Raw genomic sequence first — 20,552 nt, 5'->3', positions numbered from 1 at the left:
GGGAGGAAGGAAGGAAGGAAGGAAGGAAGGAAGGAAGGAAGGAAGGAAGGAAGGAAGGAAGGAAGGAAGGAAGGAAGGAAGGAAGGAAGGGAGCGAGGGAGGGAGGGAGGGAGGGAGGGGAGGAAGGGGAGGAAGGGAGGAATGAGAAGAGGAAGGGAGGGAGAAAGAAAGGAAAAAAGGAAAGGTGGAAGCAGGGCCCGGAGAGATAGCACAGCGGTGTTTGCCTTGCAAGCAGCCGATCCAGGAGACCGAAGGTGGTTGGTTCGAATCCCGATGTCCCATATAGTCCCCCGTGCCTGCCAGGAGCTATTTCTGAGCAGACAGCCAGGAGTAACCCCTGAGCAACGCCGGGTGTGGCCCAAAAACCAAATAAATAAATAAATAAATAAATAAATAAATAAATAATAATAATAATAAGGAAAGGTGGAAGGAGGGGTAGAAGGAAGAAGGAGAAAGTGTAGAAGGCCCAAAGAAGGTTGAGCTCCAGTTCCCCAGGATCTTAGCCTCCATATTGCTTTACCCAGCTGAGTTCCTGCTCTTTAATTTCTAGTTCACTTTGTGGCTGGACCTTTCTCCCTAGTCACCCTCTGGGAAGGCTGGGAAATAGTCCATTTAATCAAACCTCCAACTTAGCTGGGTAATGAACTTTCTATGAAAGGAACTGGGAATAGTGGAATCCCTGCTTGCCCCAGAGAGCTGTTCTTAATTAGCAAACCCTCCCTCCCAACATTCATCTGGGTTGCCCATGGTAAAATATTTAGATATGTTCTTCACTTCAAATAGAACTTGGCTCTCCAACTTAATAACCCAGAGGAGTGGGTTTATTAAAAAGTCTGTTCTATCTCCTGGGCCCAGGAGCAGGGCAGAAGCATCTCTAAGCAGAGGTGGCCATGGCAGTTTGCCTGTTTACTGGGTGAGGTCCTGAAGAGGCTGTGCCACAGGCCATCCTTATAACTCCAGGGGCTCTTCTTTTTTTTTTTTTTTTTTGGTTTTTGGGCCACACCCGGCGTTGCTCAGGGGTTACTCCTGGCTGTTTGCTCAGAAATAGCTCCTGGCAGGCACGGGGGACCATATGGGACACCAGGATTCGAACCAACCACCTTTGGTCCTGGATGGCTGCTTGTAAGGCAAATGCCGCTGTGCTATCTCTCCAAGCCCTTAAAAGTTTTAGGATCTCCAAGCTACACCTGCATATGCTTATGCACCCTTTCTTTCTTTCTTTTTTTTTTTTTTTGGGGGGGGGCACACTCGGCAGTGCTCAGAGGTTACTCCTGGCTATCTGCTCAGAAATAGCTCCTGACAGGCACAGGGGACCATATGGGACGCCGGGATTCGAACCAACAATCTTGGGTCCTGGATCAGCTGCTTGAAGGCAAACACCGCTGTGCTATCTCTCCGGCCCTTAGGGGCTCTTCTTTTCCCCTGGCAGTGGCTACTCTGGCCTCTATGGAGGGTACAATCCATGGTACCATCCCACAGAAGCGCATGGCGGCTGGCACAAGAAGGCCACAGTATGTCAACAGGAAGTACACGTCCTGGTACTGCTGAGACACAGTCTCACCCATCTTCTTTCTCCCAGGTCACCCTGTTCTGTCTGTTTTGGCATGAGGCCTGGTATAAAAGAGGGGTCTCTCCCCGTCTTAGAGAAATGCTATGCACAGCCCATGCAAAAAGAGCCCCAAGAAAAATGCCAGTCATGATGGGGCTCAGGGAGTCACAGGAGGAAGAGGTGTCTTTGGGGTCCCCCTTGGCTGTTCAGAGTAATAGTATCTGTTGGCAAAGGGTCTTCATCTTTGTTCTCTAATCGAGCTTCAGGAGGCTCTGAAGCCTGAAGTTGTTTATTTGACACTGGAACGCTCACTCTCCTCCCCTAATTCTATAAACAAGCAACTACAATCTGCCTTCTCCATTCTATGTTGTCTCAAAACCCTGTGGAGAAAATGTATCTGCATCATTAGAATTAGGAGCAAACATCTCTCCCAAGGGTCATAGGTGTTCACTCTGGTGATCTTGATTGTGGCTGCTAAGAGCCTCCCTATCTTTGATGGGGGTACCTGGGACTAGCTGCATGCTTGAGGGCGATGCTTGTACACTTAATGCTTGGAGGTGCTGCTTGTATACTTGGTGCTGGCTGAAGGTTGAACATTAGGTTATGGCACCTATATATACGCTCAGCCACTGGGCTTGTGATGGACCTGTAGGACTTGCCCATGTTGGGCAGTAGGCACACAGGATATTGGGGGTACTCCCATATATTTGGGGTGCAGAGTTGCTAGGGACCACAGGCATGCTCTCTAAGGGTTGAACCTCCCGGTCATGGTGTTCACCCATGGTTTCTTGAGAGACCACCAGAGAACATACCTCTTGAGTTGAAGTACTCATACATCACATTGAAAACTAAAATCACTTCTGGTACCAGGGATCAGTTGCTCCCAGCTGGGCATATATGGGGGCCCCCAAGATTGAATTCAAGACTTTATGCTTGCAAAGCTAATGCTCTAAGCCCGAGCTATTTCTGAGGCCTCCTAAATACCTGTTTATTTATATGGGGGGCACACCAGGTGAAGCTCAGGGGTTACTCCTGGCTATGCGCTCAGAAATCGCTCCTGCTTGGGGGACCATATAGGACGCTGGGGAATCGAACGCAGTCTGTCCTAGGCTAGCGCCGACAAGGCAGGTGCCTTACAGCTCTGCGCCACAGCTCTGACCCCCTGTTTGTTTGTTTTTATTGCAGTTGAGGTAACATGGTTGTAACAGTGCTGTTGATGCTTTAGCTCTTCAGTTTCTGAACCTCCACCACCACAGTGCCCAAGACCCCCAGCACTGTGCTTATGTTCACTCCAGTCTACACCTTCCCTCTTCCCTGCCCTCATCTCCACCACCTGTAACCTTAATTCTGTTCTCAGAGACAATGGGTTTGTCCTTGTTAGATAATGTCCACCCCTTTGCTTTGTTTCTCGAAATACCACACAAGTGGGATCAGACAGTACTTGTCCTCCTCCCTCTAACTCACTTCACTTACCTGACACTCTAATTCTATCCAGATTATAGCAAAGAGAAAGATTTCATCTTTTCTCATGAGCAAGTCATGTTCCATAGTGTACACTTACGGCAGCCCTTCTTCATCCAACCTGCCCGCTTAGGTCTTACTATTGTACAGATCACTGCAATGAACACAAGTGTGCATGTTTAACTTTTTTAAGTTTGCATCTTGAATCATGTCTTCATGTCCAGAAGTAGACTCACTGGGTTCTAAGTGGCATTTTTAATTTACTTCCTGCTTCCTGGCTGGGTTCTGTAAACTTTACAACTGTGAAATTAATGGGTTCTGAGTCATGTCTTTCGGGTAACACCCGTTTGATTCTCAGGGGTTACTCCTGACTAAGCGCTCAGAAATTGCCCCTGGCTTGGGGGGAACCATATGGGATGCCGGGGGATTGAACCATGGTCCTTCCTTGGCTAGCGCTTGCCAGGCAGACACCTTACCTCTAGCGCCACTCACCGGCCCCTGGGTCATGTCTTTCAATATTATCACAATCTCCACACTTAGCTTCTCTGTCTTCAGAAGGATCTTGTACCTCGGCTTGTTTCCCTGAGAATCACCAAGAAAGCCACCTTTTCCTGACCATTGTCCCATTTCTCTCCTCTGCAGTCAGTACCCAGCCGCCGATGTGGTCAACTTCGGCACCTGGTTTCTCTTCAGCTTTCCCATCTCCCTCATCATGCTGGTGGTCAGCTGGTTCTGGATGCACTGGCTGTTCCTGGGTTGCAAGTGAGTCTGGGGACGCAGGAAATGAGGCACAGAGGTTCCGCCATCCATCTAGGGCCAAAGTACAAACTCAGTGAGAGCTGCCGAGTAAGCAGGAAGAGGTCTCCGGCAAAAGCAGCATGCTAGATGATGACAGGCATCACCTGGCATAATTTGCTCCAATTACAGGAACCCAGCACTTCACCAGAAGCTCCCCACAAAGTGTTCATGCCATTCTACTTCTTAGAGCACATGTTTATTCATAAAGTTTAAACTGGGGCCAGGGAGACAGTACAGGAGTTAAGGCACTTGCCTTTTTTTTGGGGGGGGGGTCACACCCGGCAGTGCTCAGGAGTTACTCCTGGCTCCATGCTCAGAAATCGCTCCTGGCAGGCTCAGGGGACCACATGGGATGCCGGGATTTGAACCGATGACCTGCATGAAAGGCAAACACCTTACCTCCATGCTATCTCTCCGAAGGCACTTGCCTTTTACACGAACAACTCAGGTTCAATCCCCAGCACCCCATATATGTTCTCACAATCACAGCTTTGAACACTATTGGGTGTCACCCCAAAACTAAATCCAAACTGTTGCAAAACAGTCCCAAACAAAACTGTAGGTATTAATGTCCATTGCTCTAAAAACATAAAAAGTAATTTGAACTAACTTCTAAAGAAATAAGACTTGGAGTAGTTGACTTAGGCTTAGTTTTTATTGTTTTTGTAAACAACCAGCTGTATTTACTCCTAGTTTTGTTATTGGGGATCACTCCTAGCAGTGTTTGGGGGCCATTTGGGATACCAGGCTGTAGTGATAGTACAGTGGGTTAGGCACTTACTTCGTACCCAGTGTCAATCCCTGACATCCATATGGTCCTCCAAACCCACCAGGAGTGATCCCTGTGAGCAAAGCCAAAGTCAACACTGAGCACAGCTGGGTATGGCCCCCCCAAAAAGCAAAACAAAACAAACCTGGGTCAGTTGCATGAAAGACTAGAGCCCTACCCTCTATACTATTTCACCAGAAACAGGCTAATTTTATAGACTCAAGTGACTCAGTTCCATCTCCTGCATCCCACGCCTGCCAGGAATAATTTCTGAATGCAGAGCCAGAGTTAACCCTGAGGCTGCCTGGTGTGGCCCCCAAAACAAAACCAACAAAAAAGTAAAACCCACTCTCACCCCAGATAAACACATACCCCTGTGTGTGTGTGTGTGTTTGCAGCCCTTAAATATATAAGCATTTGTACACCTACAGTCTCATAAAGTCTTACTCTATAAATGCAGAAACAATTCTGCATAAATATGCTTGCAAAAATTCATGAGATCTTCCACCAGCAGAGCAAAGATGCTCTGAGACAGACATGCTTGTGACTCCAGGGGGAAGGGAGGGTGCAGACTGTGTGACATGGCACTTCAGGGCAAGGACAGGTGGGGCTGGAGGGATCAGATGGATCTGAAATGAAAGGATCCCAACAAGCCAAAAGTTATATATTTTATCTGCATCTTTCTTTCTCCCTTTGCTCCTTTGCAGTTTTAGGGAGACCTGTTCTCTGAGCAAGAAGAAAAAGACCAAGAGGGAAGAAATGTCAGAGAAAAGAATCCAAGAAGAATATGAGAAGCTGGGAGACATTAGGTAGAACCTAGTGCACTCATTCAGCCTGGGAGGTGCCAGCTGGCAGGGCAACCAGGCTCAGGCCAGCTTTGTTCTGAGTCCCTGCAGAGAACAGGGACAGTTCCCACAAGGACCAAACACATGCATTTAGAAGTGCTATTTATTGCCAGTCTGGCTGCTGGCTCCATTTTTTCTGTCCAAGGACTGACCAAGGCTTTGGGTGGAGTCTGAGAGGCAGTGGGGAGAAGAAATGTCCAGCAATCCCGCTGCCCTCTCCAGAAGCTGAGCCCCCTAGAAAATCAGGGCCCCTTTACATTGCTCAGAGGAGGACATTCCTAGGGCACTGAGTGTGCTCGATGTGGGAAGCAGCAGGCAGCATCCACTACAGGTAGAAGAACAAGTGGTCCCAGACTCCAAGTCCCTTGAGCCCCCACCTCAAGACTTTGGATTTTATTTAGCATCATTTTTTTGTTGTTGTTGTTTTGGGGCCACACCGGTGGTGCTCAGAGTTTACTCGTGTCTCTGCACTCAGAAATTGCTCCTGGCAAGCTTGAAGGACCGTATGGGATCCAGGGGTCAAACCAGGGTAGTTCTGGGTCAGCTGCATGCAAGGCAAACACCCTACCTCTGTGCTATCACTCCAGCCCTTAGCGTTATTTCTATGCCAGCTGTCACATGTGACTTTGAGAATTCATGTATATATATATATACACACACGTGTGTGTTTTTAAAACTCTATTGTAGGGCTGGAGTGATAATATAGCCAGTAGAGCCCTTGCCCTGCACACTGCTGGCTCGGGTTCGATCCCCAGCATCCCATATGGATCCCCACATACTGTCAGGAATGATCCCTGAGTGCAGAACCAGAAGTCCTGAACATCATAGGGTATGGTCTCCAAACAAAGCAAAACAGATAAATAAATCAGACTTTAATTTATAAAAAGAATAATCTATTCCTTGTAGAATATACAGGAAAACAGTAAGGCACTTGCCTTACATGTAGTAGACCAGAGTTTGATGTCCATGGTGTGAGCAGTAGCAGGAGTCACTCCTGAGCACAGAGCCAGGAATAAAACCTTAACACCTCTGGGTGTGACCCAACTATCCCTCCTCTCCCCAAAAAAGGAAAATATAATTCAAATGATTAGCTTCTTAGTTCTTAGTTGCTGCCTTTATGCTTCTTAGCATAAAATCACATTTTTGTCAAATATAGTCCATGCTAAACACACAGATACATCAGGCCTGTGTTCAGCCTGCACTAGGCCCTGGTTCCAGGTCACAAATTTTATAGTGGCAATACACAGTGACACAAAAGTGTAGTCAGTATTGGGAGAAATCATTGAAGGGACGGTTATTTTTATTTTTAAATATTAATGTTTACCAGGTAGCATTTCTCTGTGCATTTCCAGCTATCTTCTTGGCTGGAAGGAAGAATCAAGCTTGGGCAATCCCCACCTCAGAGCCAGCCTCTCCTAGGGGTGTTGGTGCCTCCATGTATGTGGGTCAAGACAGTCTGCCCATCCCTCTCCCAGAGCCAGTGGGGTGGCCCCTGTGCTGACCAAGAATCTTTTCCACCCTGGCCTCTTTCCTAGCTACCCTGAGATGGTGACCGGATTTTTCTTTGTGCTGATGACGGTGCTGTGGTTCTCCAGGGAGCCGGGCTTTGTTCCTGGCTGGGATTCTCTCTTTGAAAAGTAAGTGATCAAAGGCCCCAAGGAAACACCCCAAATTCTGCAGTGTGGCCCTCCTGGATGTGGCTCCCCTGAAAGTCCCCCTTTTTGGGGGCTGCAGAATGTTCTTAGGAAGAAAGTGAGTGTACACCTCACTAGGAGCTGACATTGCCACTCACCAAACATGGGCCCTGGAACTCTGGGAAATGCTATGGAGGAAGAGGGCAGCTAGAAAGTAGAAAGTCCTGGAGTCCTGCATATTACCCTGGGGGCCAGGGATTCCAGTTCTCTCTCTCTCTCTCTCTCTCTCTCTCTCTCTCTCTCTCTCTCTCTCTCTCTCTATATATATATATATATATATATATATATATATATATATATATATATATATGTCTCTTTCACACACATACACACATACACTGATATAGTTCACACACAAACTTTTTTATTTTTGAATTTGAATTTGTCTTTATTGGGGGATACAGGGAAACAGGGTTTAGATCACCCATGAAAGTGTCCTTTTAGTCTCCTGAGATCGTTTTTGTGATTTGTTTTCTTGTTCTTGGCACTGCCACAGCTCTCACTGCTACAAACAGCTTCTTCAGGGCTACTGAGCGACTCCTCCTTGGTGGAAAGTTTCCACTTCTTTTTCTTGGAAACCTTGTTTTCGGCTTCTTCCAGATCACTAGCTGGACACACACACTTTCTTACACACAATGTTACATACACTCACACAGCCTCATGCAGATATTCTCTGACACTATCTTTCACACACACTCTTGTACACACATTCTCTCATGCATACTTTCTCTCAAATATACATAAATTTCTCTCTCTCTCTCTCTCTCACACACACACACACACACACATACACACACAGTCTCCCTCCTCCCTCTCTCATGCACTCTTTCACATACACACATTCTCTTTTACATATACATTCTCATCTTCCTCTCTCTCTCTCTCTCTCTCTCTCTCTCTCTCTCTCTCTCTCAAACACTCTTTGTCTTCCCCTCCTTTTCTCTTCCACTTCTCCCTCTCCTGAGACAAAACACTGAGGGATAACCTGACTCAAGTGACTCACCCCTTCCTACTGTCCCTGCTCTAAGTATCCTCTGGTTGTTCCTGCTAATGGGTCCTATGAAGGGTACTTTCCCCATACACCCACCATGGCCCACTGTCTCCACCAGCCCTGTCAGCTACTGCAACAGAGATAGTCAAGGTCAAGTCGAGACACTTGGACAGACTCCCCGAGAGCTGAGGTCATCCCCAGGTGTCCAGACCGCCCTCCTCCAGCCCTGCTCATCTCTTTGCTAGGAAAGGCTTCCGCACTGATGCCACCGTCTCTGTCTTCCTTGGTTTCCTCCTCTTCCTCATCCCTGCCAAGAAGCCCTGCTTTGGGAAAAAGAATGAAGGTGAGAGGTGTTAAGGGGAAGAGGCTGGGTCGGAGAAGGAAGAGTTCCAGAGGATCCACACTGGGATTTCCAGGAGTCCTTCCATGGCCTCCTGCAGAGAACAGGGCTGATTCCCAGCACATTAGGGACCCATCAGTTAGAACTCACTTCTGTTTCCTTCCTATCTCCCCTTCTGCAGAGGAGAATCAGGAGTCCTCAAAGGGGATGGAGCCCATCATCACATGGAAGGACTTCCAGAGGGCCATGCCCTGGGAAATTGTCATCCTGGTTGGAGGAGGCTATGCTCTGGCTTCCGGCAGCAAGGTCAGCCATTGAGGGTCTCCCAGGTCTCCTTCCCTACTGAGGTATCTGGGGCTGGCAGGGAAGTTTCAGAGGTGCAGGAAAAGGTGTTGACTGTTCAGCCAACTTAGTGGGAGGAAAATAGGATAGCCAGGACAGGACATTTTGCTCTTCCCTGTCCTTCTCAGATGACTCTGCCAGGACTCAAGTCATAGATGAGTCAAGCATGAGACATTCATGCTTCACTTATGGGCCCATCTGACCACAAATGTTGGCTTCTGTAGCCATTTACTTCTAGGGTTTGGACATGACATTAGGGCTTATGTCCATAAAGACCCAGAGACCCAAGTGGCATTGCAAATTGTCCTCAGAGGGAAGTAAGGGTGAGAACTTCTTAAGGGCAACATAATTGAATTTCCAGATGATCTTCCTGTATTTGAAAACTGTAAGAATGGATCCAGTTTATTCTCCTCCTGTCTCTTCATTTCTATATGCTTTAACCTAATTCCAAATCGATTCACATTTTGAGGTGGGAGAGGAAGAATTAACATGATTACAATAGAGATAACATTTATGTTTTTGTGTACAGAGTATTTTTGTTGCACACCACCACTGTGCTCAGGATCACCCAACGCTGTTACATCATTTCTTGCTGGGCCTCTTCCTTCTCTACCTGCCACTGGTTATAACCTCAGTTTTGTAGTCAAAGACCAACGGTTGTCCTCTTCACTGTCCATTCCCTTGTTTCTTTATATACCACATAGAAGATCAGTTGGACTTTGTCTTCTCTGACATTATTTCATTTACCCCGACTACCTCTAGTTCCATCCAAATTGGGGCAAAAGAAAAATTCATCTTCCCTTTTAGCTGAGTCCCTTGTGCTTCTATACCAATTACTTCGTCATTTGTCTATTGTTGGACATTTTGGTTGCTTTCTGGCTATTATAGATCAAGTAACGCTTGGTGTACATGGGGGTACCTCTATTTTTGTGAGTTGATGTTTTTCTATTCTTGGGATAGAAGCTAAAGAGTGGAATTGCTAGGTCATATAGGAAATTTATTTTTCCTTTTGAGACATTCCCATACTGTGTTCCATAGAAGCTAAGCCAGACATTTCCACCTACAGTGAATGAGGGTTCCTTTCTTTTTTGCGAAGTAAAGGGATAGGGGCCACATCTGGCTGTGCTCAAGAGTTACTCCTGGCTCTTTGTTAACAAATAACTCCGTAGCCTTGGTACAGAGATTTCCTGGTATCTCATCCCATATGAACCATATGAGATACCAGGGATCAAACCCAGGTTGGCCTCATATAAGGCAAATGCCCTAACAGCTATGCTATCACTCAGGGCCCAGGTTTCCTTTCCTGCCATCTCTCTGCCAACACTGGTTGTATATGGACTTTTTGATGTACACCATTCTCACTAGTGTGAGGATGTTCACAAGTTTACTTTTGATTGATTGTTCATTCCCTGAGGATTAGAGCTAGCTGCATCAATATGGAGGTGGAAAGTCATACAAGTGTCCCACCCACATACTCTGAGATTTCCCTCTGAAGAGAACAAAGATCAGTTCTCTCTTTATTTTTGGTTTTGGGGGTCCTACCCAGGGATGCTCAGGTTTACTCTTGACTCTGTACTCTGGAATCACTCCTGGTGGGCTCAGGAGTGTCAGGGATAGAACCCAGGTCAACTGCACACAAGACAAATACCCTACCCTCTGTACTATCTCTCCAGCCCCACAGTTCTCTATTTTTAGCTCAGGTCTCTGGCTGAATGGAACCCTCACTTAGGTAGTAATGATTAAAATAATAAGACAATTACAAGACACACACTCTCAGAAATTCCATCCCCCAAACTCCTAGTTTCCTTTATTATCTCTCAGAATGACTCCTGGTTATGCTGGTCTCTGCCCTGGAGGCTTATTCAGATGAGACCAGTGGTGGCCAATCTTAAAATGTTCATCAGATCCTGTCCCTCACTGGTGATCCAGTACTTTTGTTTTGCTTTGGCTTTCGGGGTCACACCTTGTAGTGCAAGGGGAACATATGTGGCACAGGATTGAACCTTAGTTCGCTGTGTGCAAAGCAAGAATATTACCTGCTATACTATCTTTCTAATATGGCACCTTGAGTTTTTTCATAGATGCTTTTCCAAGACTACATTGGTATCCGTATCAACAATGATCATGAAATGTATTCTTTTCTTTTTTTTTTCTTTTTTTTTTTTTTGTTTTTGGGCCACACCCGGCAGTGCTCAGGGGTTACTCCTGGCTGTCTGCTCAGAAATAGCTCCTGGCAGGCACGGGGGACCATATGGGACACCGGGATTCGAACCAACCACCTTTGGTCCTGGATCGGCTGCTTGCAAGGCAAACGCCGCTGTGCTATCTCTCCGGGCCCCAAAATGTATTCTTTTCATTGTGAGCCACTACTATGAAGTCCAAGTCCTTTCCCCAATCCTGTTTATGTTCCCTCAATATTTCTACTTCCAAATTCAGGATACAGGGCACAGTGATAGTACAGCAGGTAGGGTTCCTGCTTTGCACTGTATCTGTGTTTAGGGTTCACTCTTGGTAGTCCTAGGGGAACCATATGTGGAGGTGAGTATTGAACCACATGAAAGAAAAATATCTTGTTTGTTTTTGTTTGGGAGCCACACCTGGTGGTGCTCAGAGGTTATTCCTGGCCCTGCACTCAGAAATCACTCCTGGCAGGCTTGGGAGACCATATGGGATGCCGGGTGTCGAACCAGGGTCTATCCCAGGTCAGCAGCATGCAAGGAAAATGCCCTACCACTGTGCTATCACTCCGGCCCCAAGGAAAAAATCTTAACCTCTGCACTATTTCTACTATTTTTTATTTTAAGAAAGGGACTAGAATACAATGAGTAAGGTACCTGTATGCAGCCAAATGGGGTTCAATTCACAGCATCATATACAGTACCTCAGGCACCTCCAGCAGTGAACCCTGAGCACTGCGAGATGTGGCCCCAACACCAAGCCAAAACAAAACAAAATAAAGATGTATTACAGAGTGCACCACTGGTATTTTTGTAATTACAGCCTGTACTAGATTTGCGAGTTATGTCAGGTGTACCGTATTTTCCGGCGTATAAGACGATTTTTGAAACAAAAGTCAACCGAAAATAGGGGGTCGTCTTATACGCCGAGTATATTCCCCAAAATGTTTCGATATGCCGCTAAACGAAAATTGTCTGAATATTGCCACAAAACGAATTTTCCAACTCGATCCTGCACCAATCACTGCAAGGCTGCTCGGGCTGCCTCTCTAACTCAGCCAATCCAAGCAGGCTTTTGATGCATGCAAATTAGACAATGTTCTGGACCCGAATCTACACTGTCAAAAGCCTGCTCAGATTGGCCAGAGTCAGAGAGGAAGTCTATGACACCTTTGAACGTTTGCTTGTTGTGATTGGCTCACTGTGGTACATACAGTTGCAGCACAGGAACGTTCTGATACAGCGAATATAGGCCTAAATCTATGTTTTAACTGCAAAATTAGGGGATCATCTTATAAGCCCAGTCGTCTTATACACCGGCAAATGCGGTAATGTAAATGATTGCTGCTGAATGTAAAATAATTTCAATCTTGACATTAGTGATAAAAATCCAATGTAAAATGTCTTCATAATAAATTTAAAAATTAAAAGCAAAGGACTGGAATAGTAGCACAATGGTAGGGCATTTGCCTTGCATGTGGCCAACCCAGATGGACCCAGGTTCAATCCCCAGCATTGCATATGGTCTCCTGAGCCTGCCAGGAGCAATTTCTGAGTGCAGAGTCAGGAGTAACCCTTTAGCACTGCCAGGTGGGGCCTAAAAAAGAAACAAAAAATTAAAAGCAGTAAGAAAAATTAGATGCGCCTAATCCATGTCTGATCTCTCTAGTCTCTACCCTCTGTATTTTTGCTCTGGTGCCAGCTTGCTTTTAAATTTTCTTTTTCAAAAAAAATTTTTTTTTGTCTTTTTCTATTTTACCTGCAGGGTGTGGCCAAAAAAAGTTCCCCACTCCAAAATTAAACACAAGCACCTAACCCATGGTGCTATCTCTCTACTCCCTCAATTTAAACATCTGCTATACTTTTTTTTTCTATCTTTGTGGTTCAATTTATTCCAAATTATAACCTAAAATAGTTCCGGTATTTCACTTTCCTTCATAGTACTGCTTAGATGACATGATCAATAAAATCCATTTCTTTATATAATAGATGCTGTTTGTCTCAGCTCTGTCCAGTGAACAAGTGTTTAATGGGTCACAGAGATGAACAATTTGAGGTTTTCAAGGCCTCTGGGCTCTACATTAACTAACCATTACTTGATGTAGGCCCTGCACTCTGGGTTTATAGTGTTAGGTCAGTGGAGAGAAAAAAAGAAAGCAAAAAATGCTGGCTAGAGGCCCCCGAAGTTCATGAGGTGTTTGTACCTCATGTTTGCATGAGGTGTTCTGAAAAGCAAATAAGCTTGGGACAAATTTGTTAGAAGAATCTACTGACAAGTCCTGATATGGTCTTTAAAGTAAAGGGCCAAAGATAGAACAGCAAGTAGGGTATTTGCTTCTACACAGCCCACCTGAGTTGGATCCCTAGCATCCCACATGGTCTCCTGAGAACTGCAAGAAGTAACCCCTCAGTACTGCTGGATGTGGAAAAAATAAAAACAAACAATAAAATAAAATAAAACTCGAGTATGACCAGGCTCTTCTTTCTCCTTCCCTTGTGGATCCTTTCATCCATCCCTTTTCTGCACTGGCAGTCCAGGTTAAGTAGGAAAAGGTCAGAGCACACAACCATAAAAGGGAGAAGAGAAAGGGAAAGATAGACAATAACATGACAACCTGGGGAGGGAAAAGTTAATATAGAAACTTAATGGTGCCTTTCATTATTAGGGGTGAGGGAAGAGTCCCCACTAATGGAGGATTAGCAGCTTCTAACCAAATGAATTATTCAAGTAGGAAGATTCGGTCATTTGGTGATAGAAGTACATGTTGCAGGGGCCGGTGAGGTGGCGCTAGAGGTAAGGTGTGCCTTGCAAGCGCTAGCCAAGGTAGGCCAACGGTTCGATCCCCTGGCATCCCATATGGTCCCCCCAAGCCAGGGGCAATTTCTGAGCGTTTAGCCAGGAGTAAACCCTGAGCATCAAACAGGTGTGGCCCGAAAAACCAAAAAAAAAAAAAGTTAAAAAAAAAATACATGTTGCTTCTGGGGGCCGGAGAAATAGCATGGAGGTAAGGCGTTTGTCTTTCATGCAGAAGGATGGTGGTTTGAATCCCAGCATCACATATGGTCCCCTGTGCCTGCCAGGGGCGATTTCTGAGCATAGTGCCAGGAGTAACCCCTGAACACAGCCAGGTGTGACCCAAAAACAACAAAAAAAAAAAAAAAAAAAAAAAGTTGCTTCTGGAACATATTCTAGAGGTAATCTGCCTTCCTAAAACCACTAGCAAATGCTAGCCAAGGTGGGGATGAGACTGGCCCAGGATGGGACTAGGCCCAGGGGCTAGAGAGATAATATAGTGGGTAGGGCATATGCTGTGGCTTGGGTTTGATCCCCTGCATCCCATAGGGTCCCTGATCCCTGCAAGGAGTGATCCCTGAGTTCAGAGCCAGGAGTAACTCTTGAGCACCACCAGGTCTGGCCCCAAACAACAACAAAAGTGTCAGGGTCTGAGAGACTCTGCCTACAGGCCAGAGTGAGAAGCAGCCCCTCCCAGCCCTGTAACAATTACTCAGAAACAGAGGATGTCAAATATGGGGGCTAGGTAACAGATTGATGTTGAGGGGTTGGTTCTCTCTCAAGCACTGTGACAAAATCCTCAGGAGGATGGGGACAAGTGGGGAAGGGCCTCTACTGACCTTAAGAATGAAAGTCGTACAATGCTAAATAAAGAGTGGTCCTGGGCTTACACAAATGATCTCGTCCATCTCATCTAATTCAGGGAGACTGCTGGAGCCAAGGGTTGACCTCTGGGCCTCCCTTCTAGTATCTCAACGCCCATCCACTCCTGGACTTTCTATGTCTAGAGAGGACATAAAAGAGACTTTTTCCTTTTTCCCTATTACTCAATACCCTTTCTTGTCTGCAGAGCTCAGGCCTCTCCTCCTGGATCGGGCACCAGATGCTGTCCCTCAGCAGCCTCCCACCCTGGGCCGTCACCCTGCTCGCGTGCATCCTGGTATCCATCGTCACAGAGTTTGTAAGCAACCCAGCTACCATCACCATCTTCCTGCCCATCCTGTGCAGCCTAGTAAGTGAAGCAGGCATCACTCACAGCGATCCTTGATCCTCAGGGTACAATTGCAATATTCACTCATTTTGCTTTGCAGATGTGAAATCTTGAGTTTGCTTTGCAGAACCACAAAAGCAAACTTAACAGGGTTGTTTGGGGAGACAGCTCAAGGGTCAGGATGCGGGCTACCCTCCAATCTCCGCCCTGTCTCAGGCATAAGCATGTTAGTTACAGAATTAGAACTTGACCACACTGGGCCAGAGAGACAGGACAGGGGTAGGTTTTTGCCCTATACAAGGCCAACCCAAGTTTAATTCTTTTTGTCCCCTGTGCCCACCCCAATTCCAGCCCCACAGTAGTGATTCCTGAGCAGAGCCAGGAGTAAGCCATCAACACTGCCAAGTATAGCTCAAAATAAACAAACAGAAAGCCCTAAAAAACTTGACTACATAGAGCATAAAACCCTGGGTTCAAATCTTATGCAAAGTACCTTACCTAGGAGGGAAAAAACAAACTTTCTGGGGCCGGAGATATAGCACAGTGATAAGGTGTTTGCCTTGCATGTGGCGGACCCAGGTTCAATTCCCAGCATCCCACATTAACACCCCACCCCACCCCCCGCCTGCCAGGAGCTATTTCTGAGTACAGAGCCAGGAGTAATACCTGAGCGCTGCTGGGTGTGGCTCAAATAGCCAAAACAAAACAAAACAAAAAAAAAACAACTTTCTGTACCCCAAGAGGAAGGAATCCTGATTTTAATCAAGAGTGTTCATGAGATTCATGTTTAAAATGTTTCCTGCTAAGGAATAAAACTTTAGGGGCTGGAGTGACAGCACAGAGGTAGAGAGTGTCTGCCTTGCATATGGCTGAGTGGGGACAGACACAGGTTTGATCCCCAGCATCCCAACCATATGGTTCCCAGAGCTGGCCAAGAGTGATTTCTGAGTGCAGAGCCAGGAGTAACCCCTGAGCCCTGCCGGGTGTGACCCAAACCCTTCCCCAAATAAAGGAATAAAACTTTAGAATAGCTTCCTAGGCCAGCACCCAAAACTAAGAACGCCTCAGTGGTACTTCAGATTCCAAGTTTGCAGGTAGAGCCAGCAGTATGGACCCACTGGGTCAGCCACCAGTGTGCCCTGCAGTGTGGTGATGTGACAGTGCCTGCATTGGTGTCTGCCATGACAGCACACACAGAACAAGACAGACCATTATCTGCCGACACTTCCTTGCTTTCTCTTCCAGTCTGAAACTCTGCACATCAACCCGCTCTACACTCTGATCCCCGTCACCATGTGCATCTCCTTCGCAGTGATGCTGCCTGTGGGCAACCCCCCCAATGCCATTGTCTTCAGCTACGGGCACTGCCAGATCAAAGACATGGTGAGTGAGTGGAGCATTGTATGTGGCGGGGAGGTCAAGAGGAGGAGACTTTATTAGGGATGAGAAGATCCATAGTCTTTGTCCAACTTTTCTGCTTTGTGGCCTTCGCCCCACTGGTCAATGTTCAGTGTATCTGGTGGTAGGAATGGTTGGTATGGATGAGACAGTGTTGGAGTGGAACTACAGCATGGATAATAGCAATGTATTATCTCCATCTTCTGGCCTTTTGACCCTTATCTGGAATAGTTACCTGGACAATGACGACTGGGACGCAGGATGTGACCAGTCCGGAAGATGCAACATGCACAAAGCTCTGTCTCCATTTCTTCAAAGATAAGGTGGAGATGAAAGTGTCCCATGCCGTGAAAAGGCCACTGGTTTGTTTGTAGGAGTATGAGAAAAGTATAAACTAAGGGGCTGAAAGTCATTTGGGGGCCAAAGGATCTTTGGGTTAAAGTCTGCTCTGAGCAAGCATTCAAGGGCAGGTGAAGTCTTTTCTGGCAGCTGGGCTCACAAAAGATAGCTTTGAGGAGATACCTGTGCTATTTAACAGTGTCCTACCAGGGCTGGAGCAGTGGCACACAGCAGTAAGGTGTCTGCGTTGTGCATACCAGCCTAGGATAGACTGTGGTTCAATCCCCCGGTGTCCCATGTGGTCCCCAGGCCAGAAGCGATTTCTGAGTGCATAGCCAGGAGTAATCCTCAGCATCACCGAGTGTGGCTAAAAAAAGGAAAGAAAAAAAAGTGTCCACACTCCTTATCCTAAACTCACTGCTATGCATTTACCTTGCATAGAGTCAATCCTAGTTCAGTCCAACACTGTATATGTTCCCCTGAGCACAGAGCCAGGAGTAAGCCCTGAGCAGAGTTGGGGATGGGTCTGAAACCAATTTGGAGATAGATGGATGTACCGACAGATGGAAGTGTGTGTGTGTGTGTGTGTGTGTGTGTGTGTGTGTGTGTGTGTGTATAGCGAGGTTGTGGTGTCAGGAAATACCATGTACCAAGGCTTGGTGGGATGACATAGGTTTCACTCCTTACTGAGGCAGAGATTTTTCCACTGGAGAAGCAGCTCACACTCCTTGCAGCTGGTAGGATCAATAGAACAGCCTGTACTCCAAAATGGGTACAGCCGCTTTGTGCCTGTCCATCTTTCAAAGTGCTTCCAGGTCACCTGCTATACTACAGGAAATAGGGGGTTAGGGGGTTCTTTGCCTGCTCTGATCTTACTACACAACCCTGTCTGCTCCACTTCACTCTCCTGGTCCCCTGGTCCTCTGCTGTGTGCCTCTTACTTCACTGACACTTGGAGCCTCTGACCCGGCAATTCTGTGATTAGAGTGGCCGAGGCTGGCACTCAGGTGAGACTTTGGGATTACTCCATATTCCCCTTTATTCAAAATCATCTTATTTTAGCTCCTTTAGAATCTGCTCCATGGGGCTGCAGAGACAGTACAAGAAAGGTGCCTGCCTTGCACATGACCAACCTGGCTTTGATCCCTGGCACCCCATTATGTCTTTGAGCCAACCAGGAATATTTTGTTTTGGGGTTACCCCTGTCAGTGTTCAGAGCCAGGAGTAAGTCCTGAGCAGTGCCAGGAAAGTAACCCAAAACCAAAATAATAATAGAAACTGCTCTATCATTTCTAGAGTTCTCTTTCCCTTGCTTTTTCCAATTTAGTCCCAGTGAGACATGTGGCTTAAAGCATGGGCCTTAGCTACACCCTAATAGGATGCCAACAGTCCCCCAAATGCTGTGCCACCTGGCCCTGTCACCTCATCCCTTCACATACCCCTCAGCCTGCATGTCATCCCTTTAGACACGCATGTGGGGCCAGCATGCCCAGGCCCCTTCCCATGGAGGCTGGAACAGGGAGTTCACCTGCCTCCCCATGAGAGCCCAAGGCTACTTCTCTGAGCTGTTCCTAGAGGGTAAAACAAGCCAGTGGCAATAGCTCCCACTGGGAACCCTGCCAGGTCAGTAATGAAAACCTGGAGCCATTCTTACCTCACAGGGCCTGGTGAGTTTGGCTGGACACATTTCCCTATCAAGAACCTTTATTTAGTGCAGCTCTTAACATTTCAAACCTGGTGGTGTGAGGGCACTCTCCCAAGCCTCTCAAGATAGCCAAGAGTACTCACGCACTGAGGATCCTGAAGCTCTCCCTGCCTCTTCTGTCGCTCACTGCCCTTACCAAGTGCAAAGGTACCTAGAGTCCTAAAAAGAGGATACTTGGGAGTTCTGGACTGCTGTCTGCTGGAGTGATGGGTACTGGCTGTGTCCCACAGGTGAAAGCTGGTCTGGGGGTCAATGTCATCGGCCTGGTGATAGTGATGGTGGCCATCAACACGTGGGGAGTGAGCCTCTTCAACCTGGACACTTTCCCTGCCTGGGCGCAGGTCAGTAACCTCACTGACCATGTGTGACCTGGGGGCGATGCTGCCCATCTACAGCAGCCTCACCTGGGCCTGGACTGAGAACCCGCAAGGAGCCTTTACCCTACCCCCCAAAGATCCTGCCGCTACCCTTTGCATATAGGAAACTTCCAGCCATCAAGTCCCATGCTGGTAAGGACATGTTTTCCTCTGTCCTCATTTAGCCCCACAGCTCATCAAAACAAAACAAAACAAAAAAGCTCCTTCGTTTTCTCATGTCCTTGTAAACGAATCTTGCCAGTCCGTGTCTCTGAGGACAAGAAGCTTTCGCTGCCTCAGGCTCAGGTTTGAGTGATGAACCTGTCACCCGGTTGGCAAGGCTGAGTTTTCCAGCTGCTTTGAGGCTGAAGGACAAACTCAAAGCCTCTGCTATGTGCACAATGAAAATAAACAGCCAAGCTCTGCTCTGGGCCCATGGGGGCGATGCACCCAGAAGCCTGTCTCTGAAGTGTCTCTTAGCTTCTCTGCACAGAAAAAAAGAACACTTCTTAGTAAATCCACACTGTGACAATCAGTGCTCTCTTATCAGGGCTCTAGTTCCGGTTTGTTGTTTGGTTTTTTTTTTTGTGGGGGGGGGGTGGCTTGAGTTTTTTTCAACAGTTTCCCTGATCTGGGCACCAAGTTTCTGTACAGATACAGAGCCCCTCTTTGGAGAGGCCAGAGCTGCTGTCAATGGAAAGGGAAGTAGAGCAAGGCGACCCATTGACCCACTGAGATTGGCATCTCTTTCCACTCACTGTCAGCACCATTGTTTGGTTAAGGGTGAGAAGTGACAGAAAACACATGCCCTGGGGATAAGAGTCGACAGAACAAGGCTAATGGCACCTGCCTGGCTTTCTCCTGGATGGAATGTTTGTCCCTGAGGAGTGGAGAATATTGGTCTAAGATGTAAGTCCCAACACTTCTGTCATTTCCACAAACCAACAGACCCCTGAATGGGAAGCGATGGCTCCAGTGCGTCTAAAAGGCCCCGGCGACATATACGATATTAACTGTAACTGCTCAATAAAAATTTCCTAAGGCCTCTTTCTTCCGACGGTTCATGTCCATTTTATGCCAGGATCCAATACTGGACGCAGCTCACAGCAGTACCCCAGCCCCATTTGTACAAATTATGTGGTTCTGATCAACCTTTAGCCACTAGCTACCCTAGTTACTAGTTTTCATGACTTTTGTTATTGTTGTTTTGTTTTGTTTTGTTTTGGGGCCACACCCAGCTGTGCTCAGGGGTTACTCCTGGCCTTCTGTTCAGAAATAGCTCCTGGCAGGCACAGGGGACCATATGGGACACCGGGATTCGAACCAACCACCTTTGGTCCTGAATCAGCTGCTTGCAAGGCAAAGGCCTCTGTGCTATCTCTCCGGGCCCGACTTTTTGTTATTGTTGACACCATTATTGTCTCCCACAATAATCTATCAACCCCTTACTTTAATTTTACTAAGTATCTAAGTTTCTTTTGTGCCAGTCACATTTGCCTGTTCTGACCATAGAATGTGACCAGCTAGGAATATGATCATTTCTCACTTTGCTTAGGGTAAAATTATTTAGATTACTGCCAGGGTGATCAAATCCTCAAAGGCATTAGCCATTTAAGTGAGACAATAAATATGTTGAAGGTGCATTGGATCAATAAGATTCTGAAAGTAGGAGAGAAAAGCGGGCTTGGAATATACTGGAAATTACTGGCCCCTCCAGCCATTTTAGAAGGTGTCTGGGTCCTGAAAGGAAAGCCCAGAGCAGTGATGCCAGGAACTCAAACAAA

The 20,552-nt window shown here is 46.8% G+C and overlaps 1 protein-coding gene across 2 annotated transcripts in view; it reads left to right on the top strand.

Moving 5' to 3' along the window:
* Positions 1-18,962, top strand: part of SLC13A4 (solute carrier family 13 member 4) — a 53,555-nt gene extending 34,593 nt beyond the window's left edge. The window contains exons 9-16 of one of the 2 annotated variants that reach the window (XM_049774596.1): positions 3,653-3,772; positions 5,285-5,386; positions 6,958-7,059; positions 8,353-8,450; positions 8,629-8,753; positions 14,830-14,991; positions 16,216-16,353; positions 18,643-18,962. In XM_049774596.1, the coding sequence (XP_049630553.1) occupies positions 3,653-3,772; positions 5,285-5,386; positions 6,958-7,059; positions 8,353-8,450; positions 8,629-8,753; positions 14,830-14,991; positions 16,216-16,353; positions 18,643-18,780 (985 nt within the window). In that variant the 3' untranslated portion in view covers positions 18,781-18,962. The remainder of the gene's footprint in view (positions 1-3,652; positions 3,773-5,284; positions 5,387-6,957; positions 7,060-8,352; positions 8,451-8,628; positions 8,754-14,829; positions 14,992-16,215; positions 16,354-18,642) is intronic. The other variant, XM_049774604.1, reaches the window with a different exon arrangement.
* Positions 18,963-20,552: the final 1,590 nt, after the last annotated feature.

The sequence above is a fragment of the Suncus etruscus genome, chromosome 1, assembly GCF_024139225.1.
Source record: "Suncus etruscus isolate mSunEtr1 chromosome 1, mSunEtr1.pri.cur, whole genome shotgun sequence".
NCBI classification, from domain to species: domain Eukaryota; kingdom Metazoa; phylum Chordata; class Mammalia; order Eulipotyphla; family Soricidae; genus Suncus; species Suncus etruscus.
Note: the sequence above shows the minus strand (reverse complement) of the source record. Positions and strands in the feature narration are given on the sequence as shown.